Raw genomic sequence first — 22,493 nt, 5'->3', positions numbered from 1 at the left:
CGGCCTATTGCGCTTTTGGATTGGCCAAAGAGGGAACTTCCGGTAACACACTTCCGTTCCTTTCTGCTGGAGACAGCGCTCCGCCGGGGGTCGGTGAAGGTGAGTGAGTGTTGTTAGAAGTATTGCGTTTGATCTCCACGAACTCTTTTGTATTATATTCCAGACCTTGCTCCGACGCTTGTTCCCTCCAGCCCCGCGGAGGACGTCGGGCCTTCGAGCTGCCCCTCTGGCAGAGCGACCGAGGTCACTGCTTTGCCCTGCTCGCCTCTCCTTCGGGCGAGCCTGGGGCCTGGCAATGACTTACTTGGCCAATCACCTCTGATTTAGATGTTGCCACATTGTCTCACACTGGGTGGCGATCTCAGGAGTGGAGTTTAGGGGTTGGGGAAACATGACTTAGCCATGGTGGTAGCTTTCAGAGAGGACAAGACACCCAGTAGGCTTCAACGCTACGTTCTCTTCTCCCAATGGAGGACTCTAGGATTCCTCGTGAGATTTACCGATTGATCGAATAACTATTGGTTATTCCCTATGCTCATGACCTGTTTTCCATAAGAGCAGGCTGAGAAACCACCAGCGGTAGAGGTTAACCAGATAACAAAAAGTCTGTGACTGCTGCTTTATCCCGTGCTTAAAGTCCACTTCGTTCTCTGGCATCCTTAGTTCACCTGGCAACTGTTTTAGCCTCTGTCCTCCAAGAGAGGTAACTGCACTGAGGAGGCAAGGAAGGAAGAAAGGAAAGAAGGAGGGAGGGAGACCATCATTTGACAACTTTGATCGTTAGGAAGGTATCTCCCCCCCTTTTTTTTTTAAAGATTTATTTATTTTAGTTACATGAGTACACTGTAGCTGTCTTCAGATACATCAGAAGAGGGCATCGGATCCCATCACAGATGGTTGTGAGCCACCATGTGGTTGCTGGGAATTGAACTCAGGACCTCTGGAAGAGCAGTCAGTGCTCTTAACCACTGAGCCATCTCTCCAGCCCAGGAAGGTATCTCCCACTCAGAGCTTGTGCATAGTTATTTTCTGTATCTTGTTTTGGTCTAAAGACAGCTGCAATCACTGTCTTTCCAAGTATCATTTGTGTAAAAATGCCTCTGAAAGTGCAAGGTGTGTGTGCTGTGGGAGGTATGACACGGGTACGAAGGTTCGAGTGTACAGCAGGGGTTGAGAGCCCCTGAAGTCTCTATAAAGCAGGGCAGATTGGTACCTACAGTTTCACTGAGGATTCTTTTTTTTTTTTAATATTTTATTTATTTATTATATGAGTACACTGTAGCTGTCTTCAGACACACCAGAAGAAGGCATCAGATCCCATTATAGATGGTTGTGAGCCACCATGTGGTTGCTGGGATTTGAACTCAGGACCTCAGGAAGAGCAGTCGGTGCTCTTAACCACTGAGCCATCTCTCCAGCCCTTCACTGAGGATTCTTAACAGCTCTTTGCCTCAATTTGCACATGCAGAAATTTTGTCTGTGTATTTTGAAGCCTTGCCAGATTGGCTGTGTCAAATTTCTGTATGGTAGAGAGTCGGTGGCTAAAACAGTCATTTATTTAACTTTTGTGCAGCTTATGACTTCCTTTAGCAATGTTTGCAAAGACAGGTGTAGAACAAAAAGTAGAAAATGGGTTGGGATAGAGCAAGGACAGCCTAGCAGGAAAAAGTACATTTATATTCTGTGTGGCATAGCTTTATTTACTGATGTATTGAGGCAAGCTCTCATATATCTCACGTGGCTTTGACCTTTAGATTCTCTGCCTCTACTTCTGTTTCTGGTGCGGGAGAGGGAGCCCAGGCCTTCGTCCATTCGAGGCAAGCATTCTAACAACTAGTTGCATCCTTTTCTGGTTTAAATCCTAGTTCTTTTATCTGTTGCATCGACCCATCAAATTGCTCCCACTGATCCATTTCTTAACAACTTGTATTTCTGTGGCACGGTCTCCTTCAGGGGTTCTCTCCAGAGGCACTGTTTATCTGACCTGTTTTGTTTTCTAGTATCCAAGATGGCTGGGCGCAAACTTGCTCTAAAAACCATCGATTGGGTATCTTTTGTGGAGATCATGCCCCAAAACCAGAAGGCAATTGGAAACGCTCTGAAGTCCTGGAATGAGACCTTCCACACCAGGTCAGTATGTTGTGAGAAGGAGCCCCCCTCCCCCATCCTTGTCACTGATCCTAGAAGCAGTGCTTTGACATTGGTCACATCTGCGTAGTATTTAGTACGTATATGAGTTCATAGATATCTGCCATGTGTGCTGTAGCATCAGAAGAAAACTTGTGGGGTTGGCTTTCTGCCTTCCACTGTATGAGTCCTGGGTATTGAACACAGGTCCTCAGGTTTAGCAGCAAGCGCCTGTACCCACTTAGCCATCTTGCCAGCCCTAGCTACTCTTTTCTAATAGACTGACAGGAGTAAAGAAACAGACGTGTTTTGCAAATGAAAGCATTTTTGGCATTTTTGTGGTGGCCCTTCAGAGAAAGGTGGGCTTGACACTCCAGTGTGTAAGGACTGGGGAGATGGCTGTGTGAATAGTGTTTGTTGCTGATTCCAGTCCAGGAATACAAGTCCTGACTGACTTTTCCACATGAGCAGGTTGGCTAGTCTGTCTGAGAAACCACCAGCGATTGACTGGGCTTACTACAGGGCCAATGTGGACAAGCCTGGCTTGGTGGATGATTTTAAAAACAAGGTGAGTCTTCAGATAACTAACAAAAGCTCTATCTTGTAAGGTGCTGGGGGAAGGGGAGTGGAGATGGGCAAAGGTCCTGGGGTGGATTTAGTGAGCACTTGTAGAGAATGAGGGTTCAGTCACTCAGCAGTCAGGCAGCCTTCCTTCCAGGAGCTGAAGGGCTGCCAGGGCTAGCTCTCCTCCCGAGTTTGCCGTCACTTCTTCCCTGCCTCCTTTTTGTAAACTAACGCTCTCTTCTTTCACCCCCCTGGCCCTTGTCCAACCTCTTCTATAAAAAGGTGAATTTCATGTCTGTGGGTGTACTTCCTGCACATATTTCTATGTATCACTTGCATGGCTGATGGCAGGAGCTCAGTGAGCATACCAGATGCCCCAGGGCTAGAGTTACAGGCTGTTGGGAGTGGCCCTGTGGGTGCTGGGAATTCAACCTGGGTCCTCAGCAAGAGCAGCCAGTGCATGAAATTGCAGAGCCGTCTTTCCAGCCCCGTCAGTAACTTGTGTTCTTTCAGTACCTGCACATTAAGTACAAAAGTACAATGTCTCAGTATTGAGTTCATTTGCTCATTTGAAGATGCTTCTAGAAGACTTGCTCTGTGTGGCTTAGCATACAATGCCAGGGCTGTAATACTAAATAGTTTTCTTGGTTCTTTTTTTTTTTTTTGGAGCTGGGGATTGAACCCAGGGCCTTGCGCTTCCTAGGCAAGTGCTCTACCACTGAGCTAAATCCCCAACCCCACTAAATAGTTTTCTTAATGATCATCTTTACTTCATAATCAAATACGATTCCTGCCCATCAGCCCTGCAGGGTTCTGTGTGAAAAAGAATTAGACTGCAAGATGCTAAGTGGCTCTTACCAAGTGTAGCAGCCCATTTGAGGTGGGGAAACAAAGCAGTGCTTGTTATGATAAGGAAATGTGGAGGATCCTGGGCTGATGAGGGACGGGCTGAGGAGGCCTCCAGATCTTCCCACCTCACCACCAGAGCTCAGAGGAGGAAGTGAGTGCATGTAAGAAGCAGAGAGTAAGAAGCAGAGAGAGGCTTTAGGCTCTTGGGCTACAAGAGTGAAGTCTCTGTCCTGTTTATAGTATAATGCTCTGAAGATCCCTGTGCCTGAGGATAAATACACAGCCCTAGTGGACGCCGAGGAGAAGGAGGATGTGAGTAGTGGGCAGGGGGTTGGGGTGTGTGTGTGATTATGGGCAGGCATTTTGTTGTTTAGTTTTTTGGTTTTTTTTTCCCCTCCAAAATTTTCTTGGTTTTTGTTCCTTTTATTGTAAGGTCTCACTGTGTAACCTTGGTTGACCTCAAACTCATGGTGATCCTCCTGCTTCAGCCTCCCAAGTTTGGGGATTATAAGCAAGTACCACTATGGTCAGATCCTGAAGTTTTCTTAATTCTTAGTAGCAAGGGTGGATAGTGAATTAAAGATTAAAGTGTGGGAATCAAGAGGACTAGGGTGCTAATAAATGCAGCAACATAAATGACTCTAAAAATAATACTGACTAAAGAAGGCAGCAAGCCCAGGCCTGGTGGTGTGCACTTTAACGTCCTATCTCTGATTTAGAGGGCAGCCAGGGCTACATAGTGAGGTCTTGTCCTTATGAATCTCTAGGAAACTTGGGTAATCTTGAGTGACAGAGGCCTGAGGGGTTGCTTGGAGAGAGGTGAGGGTGACCTGGTAAATATGTCACGGTTCTTGAATATGATGACAGTGTGGCCAGTGAATGCATAATTTAAATGAAAGCTCTGTAAGTATGTCTGTCTCAGTGTTGCCTTAGATCCAACAGGTCTGTTAAGAACCTAACCACTCAACACTCAGATACTTATTTGTCTGAAAATACCTCATGCCAGTATTGGAACCTGGAGAGGGCACGAGTGCGTGCATGCGTGCATGTATGTGCGCCTGTGTAGGCACATGACTTATCTCGACGATTTAGTGATCCATCCTAAGTTGCTTTCCTGCCTGACTGCTCTGTGGATGTTGAAAGGTGTCGCTTGTCTTCAACAAAAGCATTCAGGACTGGGCCAACCATGCACTTCTGTAGATGGTGTCAGGAAAGGCGCAGACTTGAGCTGCCCAGGCTCAGGGGTCAGCACACAGTTTGGCTTCAGGACAGTTTCTTCTTTCTCTTCTAGGTGAAGAACTGTGCCCAGTTCGTGACTGGATCTCAGGCTAGGGTCCGGGAATATGAGAAGCAGGTGAGGATGAGCCGTGGCCTCTCTCTGTGACTTTTCTGTCACTGCATAGCAGTGACCTTCCTTGGATTCTTGTTTTGATCTCAGTGGCCTTGCCCATTTCCTGTAGCTAACAGGTTTCTGTTCTTTGTAGCTGGAGAAAATAAAGAACATGATTCCCTTTGACCAGATGACGATTGATGACTTGAATGAGGTCTTCCCTGAAACCAAGCTGGACAAGAGGAAGTACCCATACTGGCCCCATCAGCCCATCGAGAACCTGTGAAGCAGCCCAGGAGGGAGCCCTGGCTGACTTGAAATAAAACATTTACATAGTCTTGCTATGGTCTTTAAGTAGATAAACAGTTCTGTTTTGTCGTCCCCCCCCCCCCCCCGGAGCTGGGGACCGAACCCAGGGCCTTGCGCTTGCTAGGCAAGCGCTCTACCACTGAGCTAAATCCCCAACCCCTAGATAAACAGTTCTAAGGTGGCCACACCAGAAGCATCATGTGAACCAAACAGTAGGAAACCAGTTACTGTGGCCTGTGGGCTGCTGGACCTCGAACAGCACAGCCTATGACCATACCGTTGGGGGACAGTTTTTGCAGATTGACCTCTGCTTGCTTATGTGTGTCCTGGTCCCTACATCACACACACAAACAGAAATAAGCAGTTACGGTGGTGGGGAGAGACAGCCCTGACTCACCACCTGCGGCCAGCACGCAATTGCTGAGGCTTGGGATTCTACTGTTGTCATAGGCATCAGGATTGCAGTGTCTAGCAGCCTAGGAATCTTTTAAATATCTAGTCACCCATCTGCTGTAGCTTAAATCCTGCAGGGAGAGTGGGAGTAGGGGAGGGTTGGTGTACCCAGGCCAGAAGGAGCAGCAGGGGCTGGCTGAGCATCGGATCCCTAAGCCCCACTCTAGGGTAAGGGCTGGGAGAAGAAACCAGAGCTCATCAGTGGGGTGCCAGTGCCATAACCTAGGGGTAACTCAGTGTGGCACTCTGTGGCTGTGGACATTGAAGGCATAGCTACACACGCATCTGTGAGCTCCAGGGGACAGACCTCTCTGCTACCTTCTGGTGGGGAAATCCACCTTAGGAAACATTGTATTGTTTTGTCAGTGTTAAAACTCTAGGAACTATTGCTGTCCAAGAAAGGAAACGACAGAAGAGCCAAGTGTTAGGGTGGACTCTAATCCCAGCACTAGGGAAGCACAGGCAGGTGGATTTCTGTGAACTCGAGGCCAGCTGTTTGTGCAAACAAATCTTTTTGCTAAAGGAACACAAACTGAACAGGAAAGCGAGGACATTGATACTATATGTATCTTTGTGAAGGGAACAACTGTTAGTTAAAAGAACAGACCTTTGCCAACCTCTGGAAACCATGCTTTTGCTCCCACCCCTGGTGACACCCTCCCACCTTGGCATTGCAGGGCTCACTGTGGCCTATCCCCCTAACCTTTTCTCCACCCCTCCCCTCCATCACAGTAAGGGCTGTGAGGACTTTAAGTTTTGTTTTGTTTTTTTTAACTTATTAGTACATTGTTGCCGTCAGATCTCAGATGGTTGTGAGCCACTGTGGGGTTGCTGGGATTTGAACTCAGGACCTCTGGAAGAGCAATCAGTGCTCTTAACCGCTGAGCCATCTCTCCAGCCCCAGAGCTACTTTCTAATCCTCTGGGAGGCATTCAAGGGTGTGTTCTCTTGCTGGAACACCACAGCAGCAGGAAAGGATGAAGTCGGGCATTTTCCCTGGTGGATTGTTTCATTCAAGGGATAAGTAGAAAGTTAAACATACATATATGGTTTGAGCCCGCACACCAGACATGGTGACACATGCCTACAATCCCAGCACTCGGGAAGCTAAGGTGACCATGGATATCACTGCAGTATATCTGAGAGAAACAACAGGAAACACCGATGGGACTCTGAACCTGAAATCCCTTTCCAGCGCCTTACACGTTAGGACACTAGAACTTCTGAGGTGCAGTACACTATAATTCACCTCTTAAAAAGGTAGTTATCGCTGACACAAGCGACAGTCTTTTTTTTTGGAGCTGGGGACTGAACCCAGGGCCTTGCGTTTGCTAGGCAAGCGCTCTACCACTGAGCTAAATCCCCAACCCCTACCGACAATCTTTAAAGCCAAATCGAAGGGTTTATGAACAGTCTCCAAGGGTCTTTCGATACTTTTTTTTTGCTATTTAAGACTTACGGGCAATTTAAGATTAATTGAAAGTTAAGATACACTTGAAAGGAGATCCATCGGGATGAAAATATTTCGACCACGAAGGGACTCGAACCCTCAATCTTCTGATCCGAAGTCAGACGCCTTATCCATTAGGCCACGCGGTCTACCTACGGCAAGTCCTTCACCGGAACGTATTATTTGATGAAGTGCAGGAGCTGCTCCGACGACGGACAACGGGGGGCGTCTGCAGTTTCCAAGTGGCGGCGCTTGGGAGCCAGGCAGCGCGGCTGCGTGGCTGGCGGAAAGCTCATCCGACTTCGGCCAGTTTAAATCTTCTCTGGTCAGCCCCTCTGCCCGCGGGCTGGAGTGCGACCCTCCTCCGTCTCGCAGCACTCCTCGACGCCATGCGTCATCGTCCGGTTTTTCTCCGGATAAGCGAGATATCCGTTATCAGGTTCCCAGGTCAGAGCGGGGCCGCTCAGTCACTGTTCCGGGATAGGTATAGTCACGTCATCGCGTCGCGCTATCACGGACCACGTGGACACGGCTTTTTATCGCGCCCCAGTGGCCTAATGGATAAGGCACTGGCCTCCTAAGCCAGGGATTGTGGGTTCGAGTCCCACCTGGGGTGGTGCTCTCTTTTGGAGACAGTCGCGCGCGCACTTCCTCCCGCTAGTTCAGGCTTTGTTTGGCTCTCCCGAGATGCCTGTTTGTGACCAGTCATTTAGCTCCATCTGTGAGCGGCGCACGCCACAAGGTTCCGCTGACTGCGAGTGGCTTTGGACCCTAGTTCTTCAAGGCCCTCCGCATCTCAAGCTTGCGCGTTTCATAGTCTTGAAGGTTAGTGTGGCCTCCATTCGTCTAAAGTGAGATTTTAAAAAGAAAGAAAAAAAAAAAAGCAGACTCTTCTACCCCAGGTGGGACTCGAACCCACAATCCCTGGCTTAGGAGGCCAGTGCCTTATCCATTAGGCCACTGGGGCCCACAGCACGTGGCTCTCGTCTTTTCCATTCTAATGGACTCTCGACTATACCTCCGAATGCTCCAATTTAAAGGCGTATTTTGGTTGCTGCTCCGAAGAAGCTGAGACCTGAACTAAAATGCCCGAGGAGTACAGCAGACAGCGGGCACAGGGCAGAGCCTAGGGAGGGCTGGGGGTCGATGCTCCTCCGGAAGCGGAATGCTCCTCCGGAAGCGTGAAAGTTTCCAGGGCGTCAATTTTCTACCCCTTACCCCGTTCCCCAGGCCCAATTTGTCCCTTCGTACACCTCTAAAGAACTGACAGTGAAACAAAAAAGGACGACAAATATTAATCATAACATCGACAGTATTGAAACATACACACCGGAGAATCTTCCCGATCCTTCCAGCAACGATAGAAACATTTAGACAGTATCTATGGAGGGCGGGTGTCAAAGGGGAAGAGAGGGAAAACCAGACAAGAGCCGGCTAGCTTAGTACTGTAATGTTAAAACGCACTTAAAATAAAACACAAAAAACCTAAGGGAATGGAAGCGCTGAGCAGTCTGGGAGGTATAGCTTAGCAATGGCTTCATGGTAGGTGTAGAGGTTTCTGGGAAAAGGCTGAGGCTTGAAAGGAGGTATGTATGGTTTTTGACTATGTAACTGAGCACATATCTGCGTGGAATAATTGGTCCCTGCAGTTAACCCTAACAATTCCCTGCTCTGTTTCTCAAGGCTGACTTCACTAAATGCTGCATCAGCAGGTGGGGGAGCACAACATGCTTGGAGCTAAAGCTGAGGTTTGAAAGCATTTGGCGCAATGTGGAGATTGGACAGTTGTAGGAAGCTGTGATGGAGGAGCTGTTGAGATCCTGGGGAACTGCTAACTAACAAGATTAATAGTGGAATTGGTATAAACCCCCACCCAAGCCCAGTGGCAGCTCATAGCAACTTAGAGGTATTAAATTTTAGGCATGGATTCTCTTGCATGGCAGAACCCTGGAGCACACTAAAATGACACACAAACCAAATATATCGGATTTCCATGCAACCCAACACAATGTTTTCCTCTTTAAAGATGCCTCCTGCCCGACACAAATGGTGCTCTATTTTCAAGCTAATATGGAATCCAAATTCTGGTTTGTCTCTGGGAAATTTGACCAGGGCAAAGCTTATCTAATTAGAAAAATATTGTTATATTTGTGTGTGCACACGAATGTTTCACAGAGCTTGTGGAGGTCAGAAACCACCTCTCATCAGTCAGTTCTCTCCCACCATGTAGGAACCAGGGATCAAACTCACAGCAGTCTGGGCAGCCAGGTCTTTTCTCTGGCCTTCATTTTTGGTTTTAAAAGTAAATACATTTAGGGGTTGTTGGAGGTATTAAAAAACGTGATATGGCTCAGCAGTTAAAGGTACGTGTGGCCAAGCCTGATTGGCCCTTGGAATCTACGTGGCAGAGGAAGAGAACTGACTCCCATAAGTTGTTCTCTGACCACCAGACATGCATACCTCACCTGGTAATAAATAAAACTAGAGAGTGAAATGGCTTGGCAGGTGATGGCATTTGTGCTTAAGCCTGAGACTTGAGTTCCATCCCCAGGTGGAAGAGGTGACTGCTAGATGCTCTCTAACCTGTGTGTGTGTGCATGTGCACACAATATCCACCTGCTGTATACCTAAGGAAATAACCCCCAAACTTCTGGCCTAGGGATGTAGCTCAGTGGATTATGAGGCTCTTGAGTGCCTACTTGCCTGGTACACCTCTCGAGTCTCCTGCACAATCTGTCATTAGGCGTCCCTGGCTTCCTTGTTACCTCCCACCGCCCAGCTTTCTCCCAGCCCAGTGTTCAGTTTGTCTTTCTGAAGGTCCGGCTCAAATGCCTGCTCTCCTATCTTGGCCCTCCTAGCTGTGTGTTTCTTGTGAACTGACCCACAATCCTCTGTTGCTGGATGTGCTCAATTGTGAGGTGGGTTAGACTGAAAGGTGAGAGCCCTGTGCAGAGCTCTCACTGAGAAAAGCCTCCTGTGCTTAGAAGTTTATTGTCACAGTAACTCATGAGGTGGATAACAGAGGGAGGGAGCTGCCCTGGATGACCTGCAGCCTTCCCTCCAAAGGAACCTTCTGACACCACTCCAAAGAATCAAGGAAAGGTTCCTGTGGTGTGTCTGCTCTCTGCTGAGCTGCACTGACACTCTGGCCTTTGTCAGCAGGGTGGGGTGACTTCAGTCCATAGTCATCCTCCTGCTTGTCTTTATGGTCGAGTTTATTCTTTTCTGTCGTAGCCTTTCTCGGTTCATCTTCTCAATCCTGAAAACAAAGGACAGCGATGAGGCCCAGATGTGCAATCAGTGCTTTTCAAAGCTGGAAACCGAGGGGAGCAGAGAAGTCTGGTCAGTAGGAGCCAGATGTGTACCCTGGCCCGGGTCACACCTTGCTCCTCTTAGCAGTTTCCCCACTACCCCTGCTGGAAGCTCCTGGACTCCCGGCCCTCTCACCTGCCCAGCCCAGGTCCCTACGACCCGCTTGCTGCCAGGGTGTTTCTGTACCTGAGTCTCTGAAGCTGAGCATCTTCTTTGGATGGCTCCTTGGGCACCTGGCTGGCCTTGGCAATCATGTCTCGAATTTTCTGTAGGCATTCTGCCAGATTGCGGAACTGGTATCGGCTGCTCTCGGAGGTAAGTACCAGCTCTCCTGCCTTGTTGATCTTATTTTTATGCTGCCAAGGAGGAAAATGAGGGACACCCGAAAGGCCCACAAGCCTATGCCCACCTCAGGGACCCATAGGGACAGAAGGGGCAGGTACCGTGAGGGCAATCTTCTGGCGTACAGGCTCCGCAATCCAGTCTGCACTGGCCAAGTGAAACCTTACTTCGGCCTTGGAATTCACTGTGTATGGGGAGGGAGGAGCATTGATCCTTAGACTGTTAGGAAACCACAGTACCTAGGCCTCGGGAATATTCCTGAAGCCAAGGGCAGCTGACTACCTAACCAGGAACATTCTAGTCTATGTCAAAACTGGCCATGGAACAAGCCTGCAGGGCTAATGAGGCTCTTCGGTATAAAACTTCTACTATGTAAATACTTCTAGTATGCAAATCCCAGGGCTCCTCAGAAAAGTTTTACTGAACTCTGGAAAGAGCAGGGGATTGGTTTCTCAGGAGCAAAAGAAACCTACTCTCCAAGCAGGCTGCCCTCCCATGCTGTGAATTCTTTGTTTACCCTCAGAAGCCGAGCCTAGTCTCAGCAATCCACAGCTGAGAAGCAGACAATCGGGCACATTCAGAAGAACAGAAAGAATTATTATAAGCTGGAGGTGTGCGAGCTGAGCAGAAAAACCCCTTTATTCCACAGGAATGTGAACGCAGAGTTGCTGAGTTCCCTTACAGCGATAAGGTGCCAGTACCTTTGTTAACGTTCTGCCCTCCAGGACCGCTGCTCCGACAGTAAGATATGCTCAACCGATCTGTGAAATGAAAGAATACACACACAAGGATTTGCCATAGCCGAACATGGAGTCAATCAATGTAGACTGCTAGTCAACATGACTATTACCCCTCTCCCTCTCCTGGACAGTATTCACAGATGTCGAAACTAAAATCAGAACAACTGATTGTCCCAAGGCCTCACAGAGTGGGAGAAGTACAATTATGACCCAAGTCTAGCACACTCTAACAAATCCTTCTGCTCTGTTTGTTTTTTGGTTTTTTTTTTTTTTTTTTTTTTTTTTTGGTTCTTTTTTTCAGAGCTGGGGATCGAACCCAGGGCCTTGCGCTTCCTAGGCAAGCGCTCTACCACTGAGCTAAATCCCCAACCCCTGCTCTGTTTGCTTTAAAGTGAAGACTCTTGCTAAGGGCCAGACTTAGTTTCACACAGTCCAATGCATGGTGGATATGGAGTCAGATGGGCTAGAAGCTGAAGAGGACAAGCCGAGGTGGAAGTGTATGTCGCTGTCCTCAGACACACCAGAAGAGGGCATCAGAACCCATTACAGATGGTTGTGAGCCACCATGTGGTTGCTGGGAATTGAACTCAGGACCCATGGAAGAGCAGACAGTGCTCTTAACCACCGAGCCACCTCTCTTGCTCCGTTGTTTGGGTTTTTTGATATAGGATTTCTCTATGTAGCCTTGGCTGTCTTGGAGCTCACTTTGTAGACCAGGCTAGACTCAAACTCAGAGATCCACCTGCCTCTGACCCCCCAAGTGCTGGGACTAAAGGCCTGTGCCACCAGTGCCTGTCTTGTTTATTTTTAAACGGAGAGATGAGGTTTTTTCCTCCCATTTCTGTAGCTCATGCAAAGGCCTTGAAAGTGTCTGGGCAGGGAAGACACAGAAGCAGGGGACTTCGAGAAGACGAGCCTACAAAGAACCACAGTTTGGGTGTTGGACTTTGGCACCTCAATGGCAGGAGGTGGCATCTTGAGACCACCTCCCAGATCTCCCTCCTTTGGAAAAGCTAGTTGAATCTTGTTCTGACTAGATGACACAGGTTCCTGGCACTGCACTGTGGAGCCTAGCAACCCTGCTCTAACACGTGTGGGCTGTGCTGGCTGCAGCTGAGTCGGCTGAGGCCGAACACTGCGATCCTTCAGCACAGGAGGGGCAACTGCTGTTCACTGGGCAGAATGCCTGCTCTCAGAGACTGTGATGAGGCTTCCCTAGGCCTCCAGTTCTGTGGAGAGGCTTCCTGCCTCTCCCTCCAAAGGCACAGACAGCGGCAGGGTATGGTCTGCCTCCATGCAATGGTGTGCTGAAGTCTCTGTTTCGGTGTCACCACAAACAAGGACCATGGGGTGATGATGCACCTCTGCCTCTCCATTTAACGGCCCAGAAGAACTGTATGCCTTTTGATTTTAAAGAGATCCAATGCTGGGTGAGATGGCCAACAGAGGTAGGAGGACTTTATGAGATAGCCTGGGCTATATAGTGAATTCCAAGTTAGCCTGGGTTACGTAGTGAGAACATGTCTCAAAAAGAACCCAGGCTGTTGGTGGAACTCAATGCTTTCTAGGCACATCTGTGAAATCTTGTCTCTGTTTGGCAAGTACAGAATTTGTAGTTTGTTTGTCCAAAGACAGGGTCTCATATCACTCCAGCTGTTCTTGAACTTGCTACTGAGCCAAGGCTGGTTTTGAACTCCTGATCCTCCTGCCTTCATCTTTCAAGTGATGGAATTACAGGCATGTACCACCACACCAAGCTTTGACGGAGAATTCTAAAATTATTCAGCGGGGGAGCTCTGACGTCTGTCCCCCAGCTACCTAGTTTCCCTTTCTCCCTTTTTAAATGGGATTTCAAACCAAAGCTCAGCTGGCATGGGACCCACCATGCAGCGCAGCCTCAGGTTCACAGCCATCCTCCCCACCCTGTCTCCTGAGTGTGCGGAGTTTTGGCTGTGCCGACCATGTGCACCTAAGTCTTTCTTTTGTTCTCTGAAGACTTCACTCTAACATTTTGTTGTTTTTAGACCTCACTGTTCAAGGTTTTGTATGCCTTTTTGGATACATATCTAGATGCGCACAGGACTCAGTACGAGAAACACACAGGGAGGCTTGTCCACTTTCTTGTACCTTCCCTCTTCCCACACCACCCAACCACTGTACTGTGAAGACAGTTCAGAATCAAGCACACCCTATGTGTGGGCGCCGTTTATTTGCTATCTAAGCTACGATGTAAAGACTCTCCTTTCACACCCACAGCGGTCTCTCTGGCTTTCACGGGTGTGGAGAGATCTAGAAGGGACACATAAGAAATCTGGTAGTTGGCTCTGTGTGTGTGTGTGGTGCTTGGCAAGTTAACTACCACTGAGTTAGACACCTATCCTACAATGTCTGACTTTCAATAAAATTACTTACCTAGAGGGATGTCACTGCTGGCTTGTTCTGCATGCTCCTGTAATGTGATATACACACTGTCAAAGAATGAAGTCACTTGAATTATAATGTAAAGCTACATGTCAAATGTTATATATTTTGGGCTGAAGAGATGGCTCAGTGGGTAAAGCACTTCCTAAAAGTCAAGTCCAACAGGCTGAGTTCACCTGTGGGTTCCCTGGGATCCACATGGTGGAAAGGAAGAACCAACTCCTGTGAGTTATCCTCTGACTACACCCACCCACGCATGCACACATGCACTCACCCATTCATACACTCACACCCTTATACACACACTCGTACACTAAATCCGACAAGCACTTCTAAGAAGCACTGCATTACTGTTTTCAGGCTTCCAAATCGTGCTGTCAAACCTGCCCCGACTCAGGTGCTACCTCTGAGGACTCCTCCATGAAGCCGGAGCTCATGCCCTCAGCTACTGCTGGGTGCTGTCAGTGGGCTGCCTCGGGGAAAGGGACGGAGGAGACCAGACAGAGAACACATACATGAGGGATACTAAACAATACTCTCTGCCACCCTGGCACAACAATCCTAGTGGGTCTCCCTGTTGCTTCTGGTGCCCACAGGAAGCTGGCAGCACGGGCAGTCTGCCTTGAACAGGTCCTGGTTCACCTGGAGGGCTGGTGTCGGACTGAGCTACTGACAGAAGGCCTCCTCCTTACCAAGGCTGTCACTGAGCAGCACCACTCTCCAAGCTTAAATCCTCAGAGTCCAACAAATACCACCCCAGGGGCTCTTCAGGCCTCCAAGCCAAAGAGTGTTCATCTGCATCTCTGGATGCCTTCATCGCTTCATCTCCAGAACTGGGGGTGGGGGTGGAATTCTCACTCTGCTCTAGACTACACCTGTTTGCTAAGTCACCCTCCTCAGGGTTTCCTCTTGCCTCCTCATGCCTCTTCCTAATGTTCCTTTACCAGCACCTTATGATGACTTGTCCTCACTTTACTTCCAATCCAGTAGCAAATCCTAGACTTTTCTTTGAAACATGCCTAGGATCTAATCATCCTCAAGACTCCTACTACTTCCAGCCTGCTCATCCTGTCTTGCCCATATTACTGCACCCTATAATACCTCAATCTCCTAACTCACCTTCTAACTATTCCATTCTCCAGGCTGCTGTGTGTAACACTGTGTGACAGTCAATCTTGTAAAACTAAGCTGTATCATTCCATCCCCGGCCCCGTCCACTTCTCTCCTCTTTGGCTTCCCTTCATCAGACTGCCCTACTCAGCCACACTTGTCCAGCATTCTACTGCTCTCAAGTGGTTGTACCTGCTCTGCTTGGGACACTCATCTCCCCAGTATTCTCATGTCTTCCCTCTCCCAGGTCTTTGTATGTGACAAGGTCTCATATAATGCAGGCTGGCCCTGAACCAATTTCCCTGGCTCTGCCTCAAGTGTTGGGGTTACAGATGAAGGCCACTGTGCCCCCACTTCTTCCAGGCATTCCCAGATTACTCTACTTAAAGCTTCAACTCTAAGCTGGGTTAGTTAGTGTATGCCTGTAATCTCAATGCTTGAGAGGCAGGACGATCACTGCAAATCAGAGATCAGCCAGGGCTTTTAAAGGACCTTTCTCACAACAAACAAATAGGCCAGTATAGTGACACATGCTGGTAATCTTTACACTGGGAGATGACAGCCCAAAGGATCAGCTACCACCCATAGCTATGTAGCAAGTTCGAGGCTAGCCTAGGTTACATGAGATCCTTTGTCAAAACATACAAACCTACAAGTGTATCTCTAATTTCACCTCTTCCTTCTGGGTCTTACTATCTCTAAAGTATCATATATGGTGTTACTTGGGTTTATTTATTTATTTTTGTCTGTAGCCGTCCAATATATAAGCTCCACAGCCTTAGGATTTCTGTCTTACTACTCTCTGCCCCAAATTAGCACTGTGCTAACAACATGCTCTCAAAAGAAGTCTGCTGAATGAGGTATGAGTAAATGAATGAAAATACCTGATGCTCTTTCACTCCTATAGGTGCAGCTCAATAGATGCCCTCTTTCCTGCTCAGGCCCCATGCAGTGTGACTACACGCAGCTGGCTAAACACGGATCCTTAAGGACCAAACAAGCTTTGTCTCAGGCTACCTAACGTTACAAGGGGCAAAAGACGGGATAACGTTCCAACTTGCAGACCTCAGCTTTTACTGTCCAATTTCAAGGTTCATAATGCCCACCTTCCCATTGAATGTGAGCCTGAGGACCGGGAAGCAAACGTGGAAAAACTGGTGATCTTGAAAGATACGTACGTGGTGGGATCTCTCCCGCGGCCTGCACTATCCAAGCCACTAGAGCTGCTATCTCACCCCACAGTCCCAGCCCCCCGGTTGCTAGGACAACCAAAACGTTCCAAGCCGCCGGCTTCCACGCGTCACCTAGGAGCAAGAGGAACCGCCCTTTCCGTCCCGCCTTTCTCGGCTCACCGGGACCTTCCAGGCGGTATCCACGCCCTTGGATTCGGGGTACAGCTTGTCCAGGCTGTAGATGCTCTTGAACTCGGTGCCGTTCACCTGTCTGTGCAGAGTCCGGCGAGCACAGCGCGCGAGCGGCGGGAGCAACAAGGTTCCAGCTCGGCTCAGGCTCCAGCGTAGGCCCCAGGCGGCCGCCATGTTCACCTCCCAGGACCGCTTCCGGTGCGCACTCTCCCTGCGGTCCGCCAGCCTTCGCTGAGCTCGCGATTTGAGTTCCTCCTGGTTTCTCTCACTCCCGGCTGGCCACTTTGGTCGTGATGGTGGTGGAGGTGGTGGGCACCCAGCTGGCATCTGGTAGAGGTTAACCGGCCAATAGAGACCACCTACGGGAGAGTCTTCTTTGAAAAGGATTCCTGTATGGGTCTGGGTGAGTGGTGCTCACCTGCAGTCCCAGCACAGCAAGGCTAAGGCAGATGCAAGCCTAAACTAATTACATAGGGAGCCCCTGTCATTAAAAATAAAAAATACAAGGCCCGGCGTGGTGGTGCACGTCTTTAATCCCACACTTGGGAGGCAGACGCAGGCAGATCGAGGCCAGCCTGGTCTACAGTGAAAGTCCAGGACAGCCAAGGCTATTTCACAGAGAAACCCTGTGTTGGAAAACCATTAAAAAAATTGTGTGTATGCATAAATACATAAACAAAAAAATGGTTCCTGCATCCAAGAAACACACTTTTCTCTTTTCGAGTCTGTTCTCCTCACCTGGACCCTTCAACCGACCTAACTAGACACAGCAAAAAGATCCTACCTGCTTAGCTTGGATTATCCGTGCCTTCTCCTATCCATTTCTCTGTGTGGGAGCCACATCCCTAGCTTGCTTTGGATGGGTGGATAGACAGACAAATAGACAATCAGCCAATCTTTGTGTGTATGGCTTTGAGTTTAATGTTTTTTCTGTTTTTTTGTTTTTGTTTTTGTTTTTTGTTTTTGTGGTATTTATGTAGTCAGGGTCTCAGTTATGTAACCCTAGCTGTCCTGGAACTCACTATGTAGAGCAGGTTGCCCGACTCTCTCTCTAGATCATTGGTATTAAAGGTTTACCCAACCAGGTTTGTCTTTTGCTTGTGTTTTGAGATGGTTTCCTATTTAGCCCAGGCTAGCCTTGAACTCTTGACCCTCCTGCGTCCACCTTACAGGTGTTCAGATTAGTGCTACCACGAAAGGCCCAGTCTTATGTTCTAACATATTGCCTGTCTCCTAGCTAGAATGTAAGGTCTCTGCTGTATCCCAGACATGCAGAGTGTGTCACATCACAGACATACCACAAATGTGGATCAAGTGAATTCCATGGTAATTCACTTTTTTTGGTTGTTTTTTGATTTGGTTTTTCATTTTTTTCATGGCAGGGTATCCCTGTGTAGCCTTGACTATCCTAAAACTCACTCTTTAGACCAGGCTGGTTTCGAAGTCTCAGAGATACACCAACTCTGCCTCCTGAGTGCTGGGATCAAAGACAAGTACCAGGGGTTGGTGATTTAGCTCAGTGGTAGAGTGCTTGCCTAGCAAGCGCAAGGCCCTGGGTTCGGTCCCCAGCTCCGAAAAAGAAGAAAAGAAAAAGACAAGTGCCACCAGCAGCCATTCACTTTTGTAAGCTGAGTTTCTGTCAAATGAAATCGACTCCAGGTTTTTGTTTTTATCCACCAAACAGCCTTATAAGCCATCCCAGCTATGTGAGAGTTGTGATGGATGGCTTTGCTTATACCCAACCAGGGATGGGAGGCAGATCATTTCGGGGAAGTGGTTCTAAACGCAGGCCTCTTCCCTCCCTCAAGCTTTAAGGAGCAGCACAGCGGATTCTTCTAGCCACTAAAGACAAACTGGAGGAGTGGGTTACAGAATTCAGAAGACTGCAGGCTAAGCAGAGCCATTCCATAGTGGTATTAAGGGAAGAAATTCTAATGTTAAGGCTATAAGTAAGACAAGCGATGTTTGAAGGTGACTAATCCTTGGCTAAGTTCCTTGATTGAGGTTGTGTATAGATGAAAATATGAAAATAGATGTCAACAAATGTTAGTAATGAAGAGCTTGTTTTTTTTGTTTTTGTTTTTTGTTTTTTGTTTTTTTTTGAGGAAGTATCATCACCTAGAAAAATACACCCCTGGGACAATTTAAGTATTCCCTAGGGACACTGGCTTGCCGGAAACAGGAGACAGTCATTGAAGCAAGCCTTTACAGTCTCCGCATTAGTGGAGAGATAAACCAGCCCCCAGGCACTCTGTGAACTCGAAGGATTGGCAACTGATATCTTCCTTTGGGGATCCGGGTTGGGAAGGAGTCTCCTGGGTCCTTCCCTGACTGACTTAGTCCCAGAACCTCAGAGGGAGCGGAGACGTTTCCATAGTGACGGGAATATGCTGCTCAGGGGAGCAAGCCCAGGCATCCACTCAGGATTATGAATAATAAAATCAGAGCAATCCCATGGCTCCTTGGCCCTGAGGTGGGCTCCAACCTGTGCCTGACCCACAGCCGTAGGAAAAGGAAGCTGCACGTTTTCATGGCTCCAAATAGACACAGCCTGTCCAGGCCATCTGGTGGCCTGAATTCTGCAAGAGGTGGGAGTAGAGGGGAGAATGAGGCAAGTTTCCCTGGGGCACGGAGCTGCTCTTCTCACTGGCTGCTGCTGGGAACCATTTAGCGTTGGAAGGGGGAGGAAAAACAGGCCCTGGAGGTGACACTGTTCCCCTGGATAGTTGAGCACTAAAGGGTGTGGTAGAGCATGCTTGTAATGGGTGGGCGAGGCAAGAGGACTACTGCGAGTATGAGGTCAGTTTGCACTCCACAGCGAGTCTCATGCCAGCCTAGGTTACATAAGACCTCATGTTAAACAATAACAATGAAAAGGCTGGCACTGATGGTCGAGAACAGCGTCCCCTCTTCCTCTCATTGCCCCCCCCAAAGGTTGGATGGCCCAAGATGGTGTTTCGGGAAGGGGCCATTCACTCAAGGGGAAAGGAAAGAAAGGATTATAAATTAACAGGCCAGTCCTGCAAGTGGCGGCATCCGTAGACCCAGCCCTGATCTACAGCTTGTGACTTGGCACATGACTGTCATACAACGCGATCCACAGGATTTTCCTTCGGAGTGCCCTAAGTCATCCATTAAATCTCTCCATGACGATGTGGGCATAAGGGATGCTCAGTGAAGTGTGGGGGTCTTGGGCCTCGGTTGAAATACTTCTAATACACTGTGTGTGTGTGTGTGTGTGTGTGTGTGTGTGTGTGTGTGTGTGTGTGTGTGTGTTGCTGAGGATGGACCACAAGGGCTTGCACATGTTAGAGAAATACTTGGCTATCCGCTATAGCCCCAAGCCTGAGATGGAATATTTCTGGGTGACCTTGAATGACTCACTTAACCTCCAAGCTTCAGAATGCTCTTCTGTTAATGAGAGCTTTTGTGTTCGACTCATGAAGTTCCGGGTGGATTCAACAGACTGGAATCACTTGCCACAGAGCCAGCAAGTCAACACACAGAAAAGCCAGCCACTTCTCAGAGACGCTGCACACAGGCCCCTTGAAGAAGATCTGATAGCTTTTCTCTGCAGCCCTAGGGTGGAAGACTCCATTCGGACAAGCTCTCTGGATTCGTTTTCTTCTCCGGAGGGATGAGCAGCATAGCACATGCGCACATAGAACATGCTCCATGGCTTGAATGAATGAATGAATGGGCAAAGCTTCCTTGGAGACTGCTTCCTTCCTTCTCTACCTCAAGTTCCTGCTTGGTCTCCTAGAAACAGCCTGTGTGTGTGTGTGTGTGTGTGTGTGTGTGTGTGGGTGTGGGTGTGGGTGTGTGTGTCTATGTATGTATGTGTGTGTATGCATGTGTATCTATGTCATATGTGTCTACTTGTATATGTGTCTATGGGTGTGTTATCTGTGTGTATCTATGTGTATATCTGTGTATCTCTCTGTGTCTATGTTTTTATACTGTCTGTGTCTATCTATGTATGTGTGTATGTATGTCTATGTGGTGTGTCTCTATGTGTGTCTTTGTTGTGTGTCTATGTGTGTCTGTGTGTGTATATATGTGCATGTGTCTGTGTGTATGCGACTATGTGTGCATCTATGTGGTGTGTCTGTGTGTGTCTATATGTGTCTGTGTGTGTCTGTGTGTGTATATATGTGCATGTGTGTCTTTGTGTGTCTGTGTGTTGTCCTCTGACCTTCTCATGAATGCCTCACATGAAACCACTCAGGCTGTTAACTGATGTAATCACCTATTTTCGGCCCAGCTCCATGCTCAGCATACTGTACCCTCTTCCCTTCCAGAGTTCCATGGAGGCTAAGTGGAGTCTTGGTGATGACAGGCCTCCAAGGTGACAAGTTCACAGTGCTGTGAACTGTCTACTCCACACCAATGGGAGGAGACAGGTCCCTGGGAAGTATCCGGTGCATGCAATGTAAGTTTTGAGAACACCAGGAGGTAAACGGCCCTCTCGTTCTTCCTATTACTATCTTATGGTTTTAGTGGGCTGCTGGGGGCCGGTCTGACTTCTCTTCCTTTGTGGCCCCCAGTCTCTTTCCCTCTGCCTATCACTTACTCAATCTTGATGCTGCAACCCAGGAAAACCTTTAAGAAGCCCAGGGTCAGAAAGATGGCTCAGCTTGCCGCGTTCCTTGGAACCCACACAGTGGACAGACAGTCAACTCCTGAAGGCTGTCCCATGGCCTCTATATTTAAGCCATGGTATGGGGAGCCCCTCACATTAATACTAAATAAGAATAAAGAATGGTGGCTTGAGGCCGAAAAGATGGCTTAGCAGTTAAGGGCACTGGGTGCGCTTCTGAGGGAATGGGGTTCGATTCCCAGAATCCCTCTGGGGGCTTAAAACCATCTATAACTCCGGTCCCCATGGATCTGATGCCTTTTTCTGGCCTTCTCAGGCATTAAGCATCCACACGGCACATAGACATACACAAAGGAAAAGAACCCATACATGTTTAAAAAAAACAAACAGGCACCAACCAGGGCCTCTTCTCCATAATAGCACCAAAGCAAGGAAGAAATCTCCCCTGTCCCCTGCCCCTGCCACAGCCTTCCAAGCTAAAGCCAGAGCAAAGGTTTTGAACTCTAAGAAGTTCTTGTTGAATGGCTGCCACAGCTTCATGCTGACTCGTCCATCACCCATCTTCTGGTAACCCAGTCATCCTGAGTGAATGAATGTCCTCTGGAGGAACCAGGTTGATGATGGACCATCATCAGCCTCCCTGACTATGGAGTCAGTCACGGAGAAGACAGAAATGCCATGTTGGTGGTCCGCATGGAAGTCAGGGTGAAGTGCCAGCTTGAACAGACACGGAAGAAGCTGTGCGTGGTTGGTGCTGACCGAGGTAACGCCTTCCGGCTGGCTCCTCGTCATGGGACTTTGAATGTTGCCAGCAAAAGTGGGATGACCCAGACTAAGCCCCGCTGGCTAGTTCTAAACATGTATTTATTTCACAATTAAAAAAAAAATCGCAGGCAAAAACTGTCTAAATAGGTTTGTTTGAGGTTGAAAAGGATACTGAAAAGCGAAGGCAGAGCCAAGTGTGGTAAACTGCACACCTAAACTCTCAGCACCGTGGAGGCTCAGGAATCCCGACTGCAAGGCCAGCAGCGGGGCTAAATATCAAGGTCCAGCGCACTTAGTTACATAATAAATCCTGCCCCCCTGGAATCTTCAAGGCAAGATTTCTCTATGGAGCAGTGCTGGCTGTCCTGGAACTCACTTCACAGACCAGGCTGGCCTCGAACTCACAGAGATCTGCCTGCCTCTGCCTCCCGATTAAAGGCATATGCCACCTTGCCTGGCAGAAATTATTTCTCAATAACAATAAAGGAACACGGACAAGAGTCCGCACAGGCATTTCCGGTTCCGTGTGTTGATGCTGAGATCCAAGATTGGGGTAAGGAACCTTAGGGGCGTAGGGACCAGGGATGCGGGTGGGGACCAAGAGTTCTAGGTCCCTGAAGCTCTCAGAAAGGCATGGCTACTGTAAATGCAATAAGAAGTGAAGGCCTGGGGGCTGGGGATTTAGCTCAGTGGTAGAGCGCTTACCTAGGAAGCGCAAGGTCTTGGGTTCGATCCCCAGCTCCGAAAAAAAAGAACA

General features: G+C 48.5%; 2 protein-coding genes, 1 long non-coding RNA gene and 3 other non-coding genes across 7 annotated transcripts; 3 read left to right on the top strand and 3 right to left on the bottom strand.

Annotated features, from left to right (window-relative positions):
• The first annotated feature begins 44 nt into the window (after positions 1-44).
• Positions 45-5,224, top strand: Atp5pd (ATP synthase peripheral stalk subunit d). 2 transcript variants are annotated; one of them, NM_019383.2, is made up of 6 exons: positions 56-99; positions 2,001-2,130; positions 2,599-2,695; positions 3,781-3,852; positions 4,832-4,894; positions 5,025-5,219. In NM_019383.2, exons 2-6 carry the CDS (start codon positions 2,009-2,011, stop codon positions 5,154-5,156), a joined length of 486 nt encoding a protein of 161 aa, NP_062256.1. In that variant the 5' UTR covers positions 56-99; positions 2,001-2,008; the 3' UTR covers positions 5,157-5,219. The 2 variants fall into 2 exon arrangements, with proteins under 2 accessions (XP_087430252.1, NP_062256.1); XM_087574126.1 differs by lacking the exon at positions 3,781-3,852 and having other exon boundaries at positions 45-99; positions 5,025-5,224.
• A 1,934-nt stretch (positions 5,225-7,158) lies between these two features.
• Trnar-ucg2 (transfer RNA arginine (anticodon UCG) 2) lies at positions 7,159-7,231 on the bottom strand. Its single transcript has one exon. It is a non-coding gene; the product is annotated as a tRNA-Arg (tRNA).
• A 394-nt stretch (positions 7,232-7,625) lies between these two features.
• Trnar-ccu8 (transfer RNA arginine (anticodon CCU) 8) lies at positions 7,626-7,698 on the top strand. The gene has a single exon. It is a non-coding gene; the product is annotated as a tRNA-Arg (tRNA).
• Positions 7,699-7,976: 278 nt separating this feature from the next.
• Trnar-ccu7 (transfer RNA arginine (anticodon CCU) 7) lies at positions 7,977-8,049 on the bottom strand. Its single transcript has one exon. It is a non-coding gene; the product is annotated as a tRNA-Arg (tRNA).
• A 2,005-nt stretch (positions 8,050-10,054) lies between these two features.
• Mrpl58 (mitochondrial ribosomal protein L58) lies at positions 10,055-16,550 on the bottom strand. Its single transcript, NM_001191656.1, has 6 exons — positions 16,360-16,550; positions 13,889-13,925; positions 11,438-11,497; positions 10,838-10,920; positions 10,581-10,750; positions 10,055-10,341 (listed from the first exon to the last, which is right to left on the bottom strand). Exons 1-6 carry the CDS (start codon positions 16,543-16,545, stop codon positions 10,257-10,259), a joined length of 621 nt encoding a protein of 206 aa, NP_001178585.1. The 5' UTR covers positions 16,546-16,550; the 3' UTR covers positions 10,055-10,256.
• On the top strand, positions 16,314-21,155 carry LOC148003178 (uncharacterized). The gene is made up of 3 exons (XR_015632264.1): positions 16,314-16,569; positions 20,673-20,803; positions 20,919-21,155. It is a non-coding gene; the product is annotated as an uncharacterized LOC148003178 (long non-coding RNA).
• Positions 21,156-22,493: the final 1,338 nt, after the last annotated feature.

The sequence above is a fragment of the Rattus norvegicus genome, chromosome 10, assembly GCF_021556685.1.
Source record: "Rattus norvegicus strain SHRSP/BbbUtx chromosome 10, alternate assembly SHRSP_T2T, whole genome shotgun sequence".
Classification (NCBI taxonomy): Eukaryota; Metazoa; Chordata; class Mammalia; order Rodentia; family Muridae; genus Rattus; species Rattus norvegicus.
The sequence above is the reverse complement of the archived record's forward strand: the minus strand, read 5'-3'. Positions and strand labels throughout refer to the sequence as shown.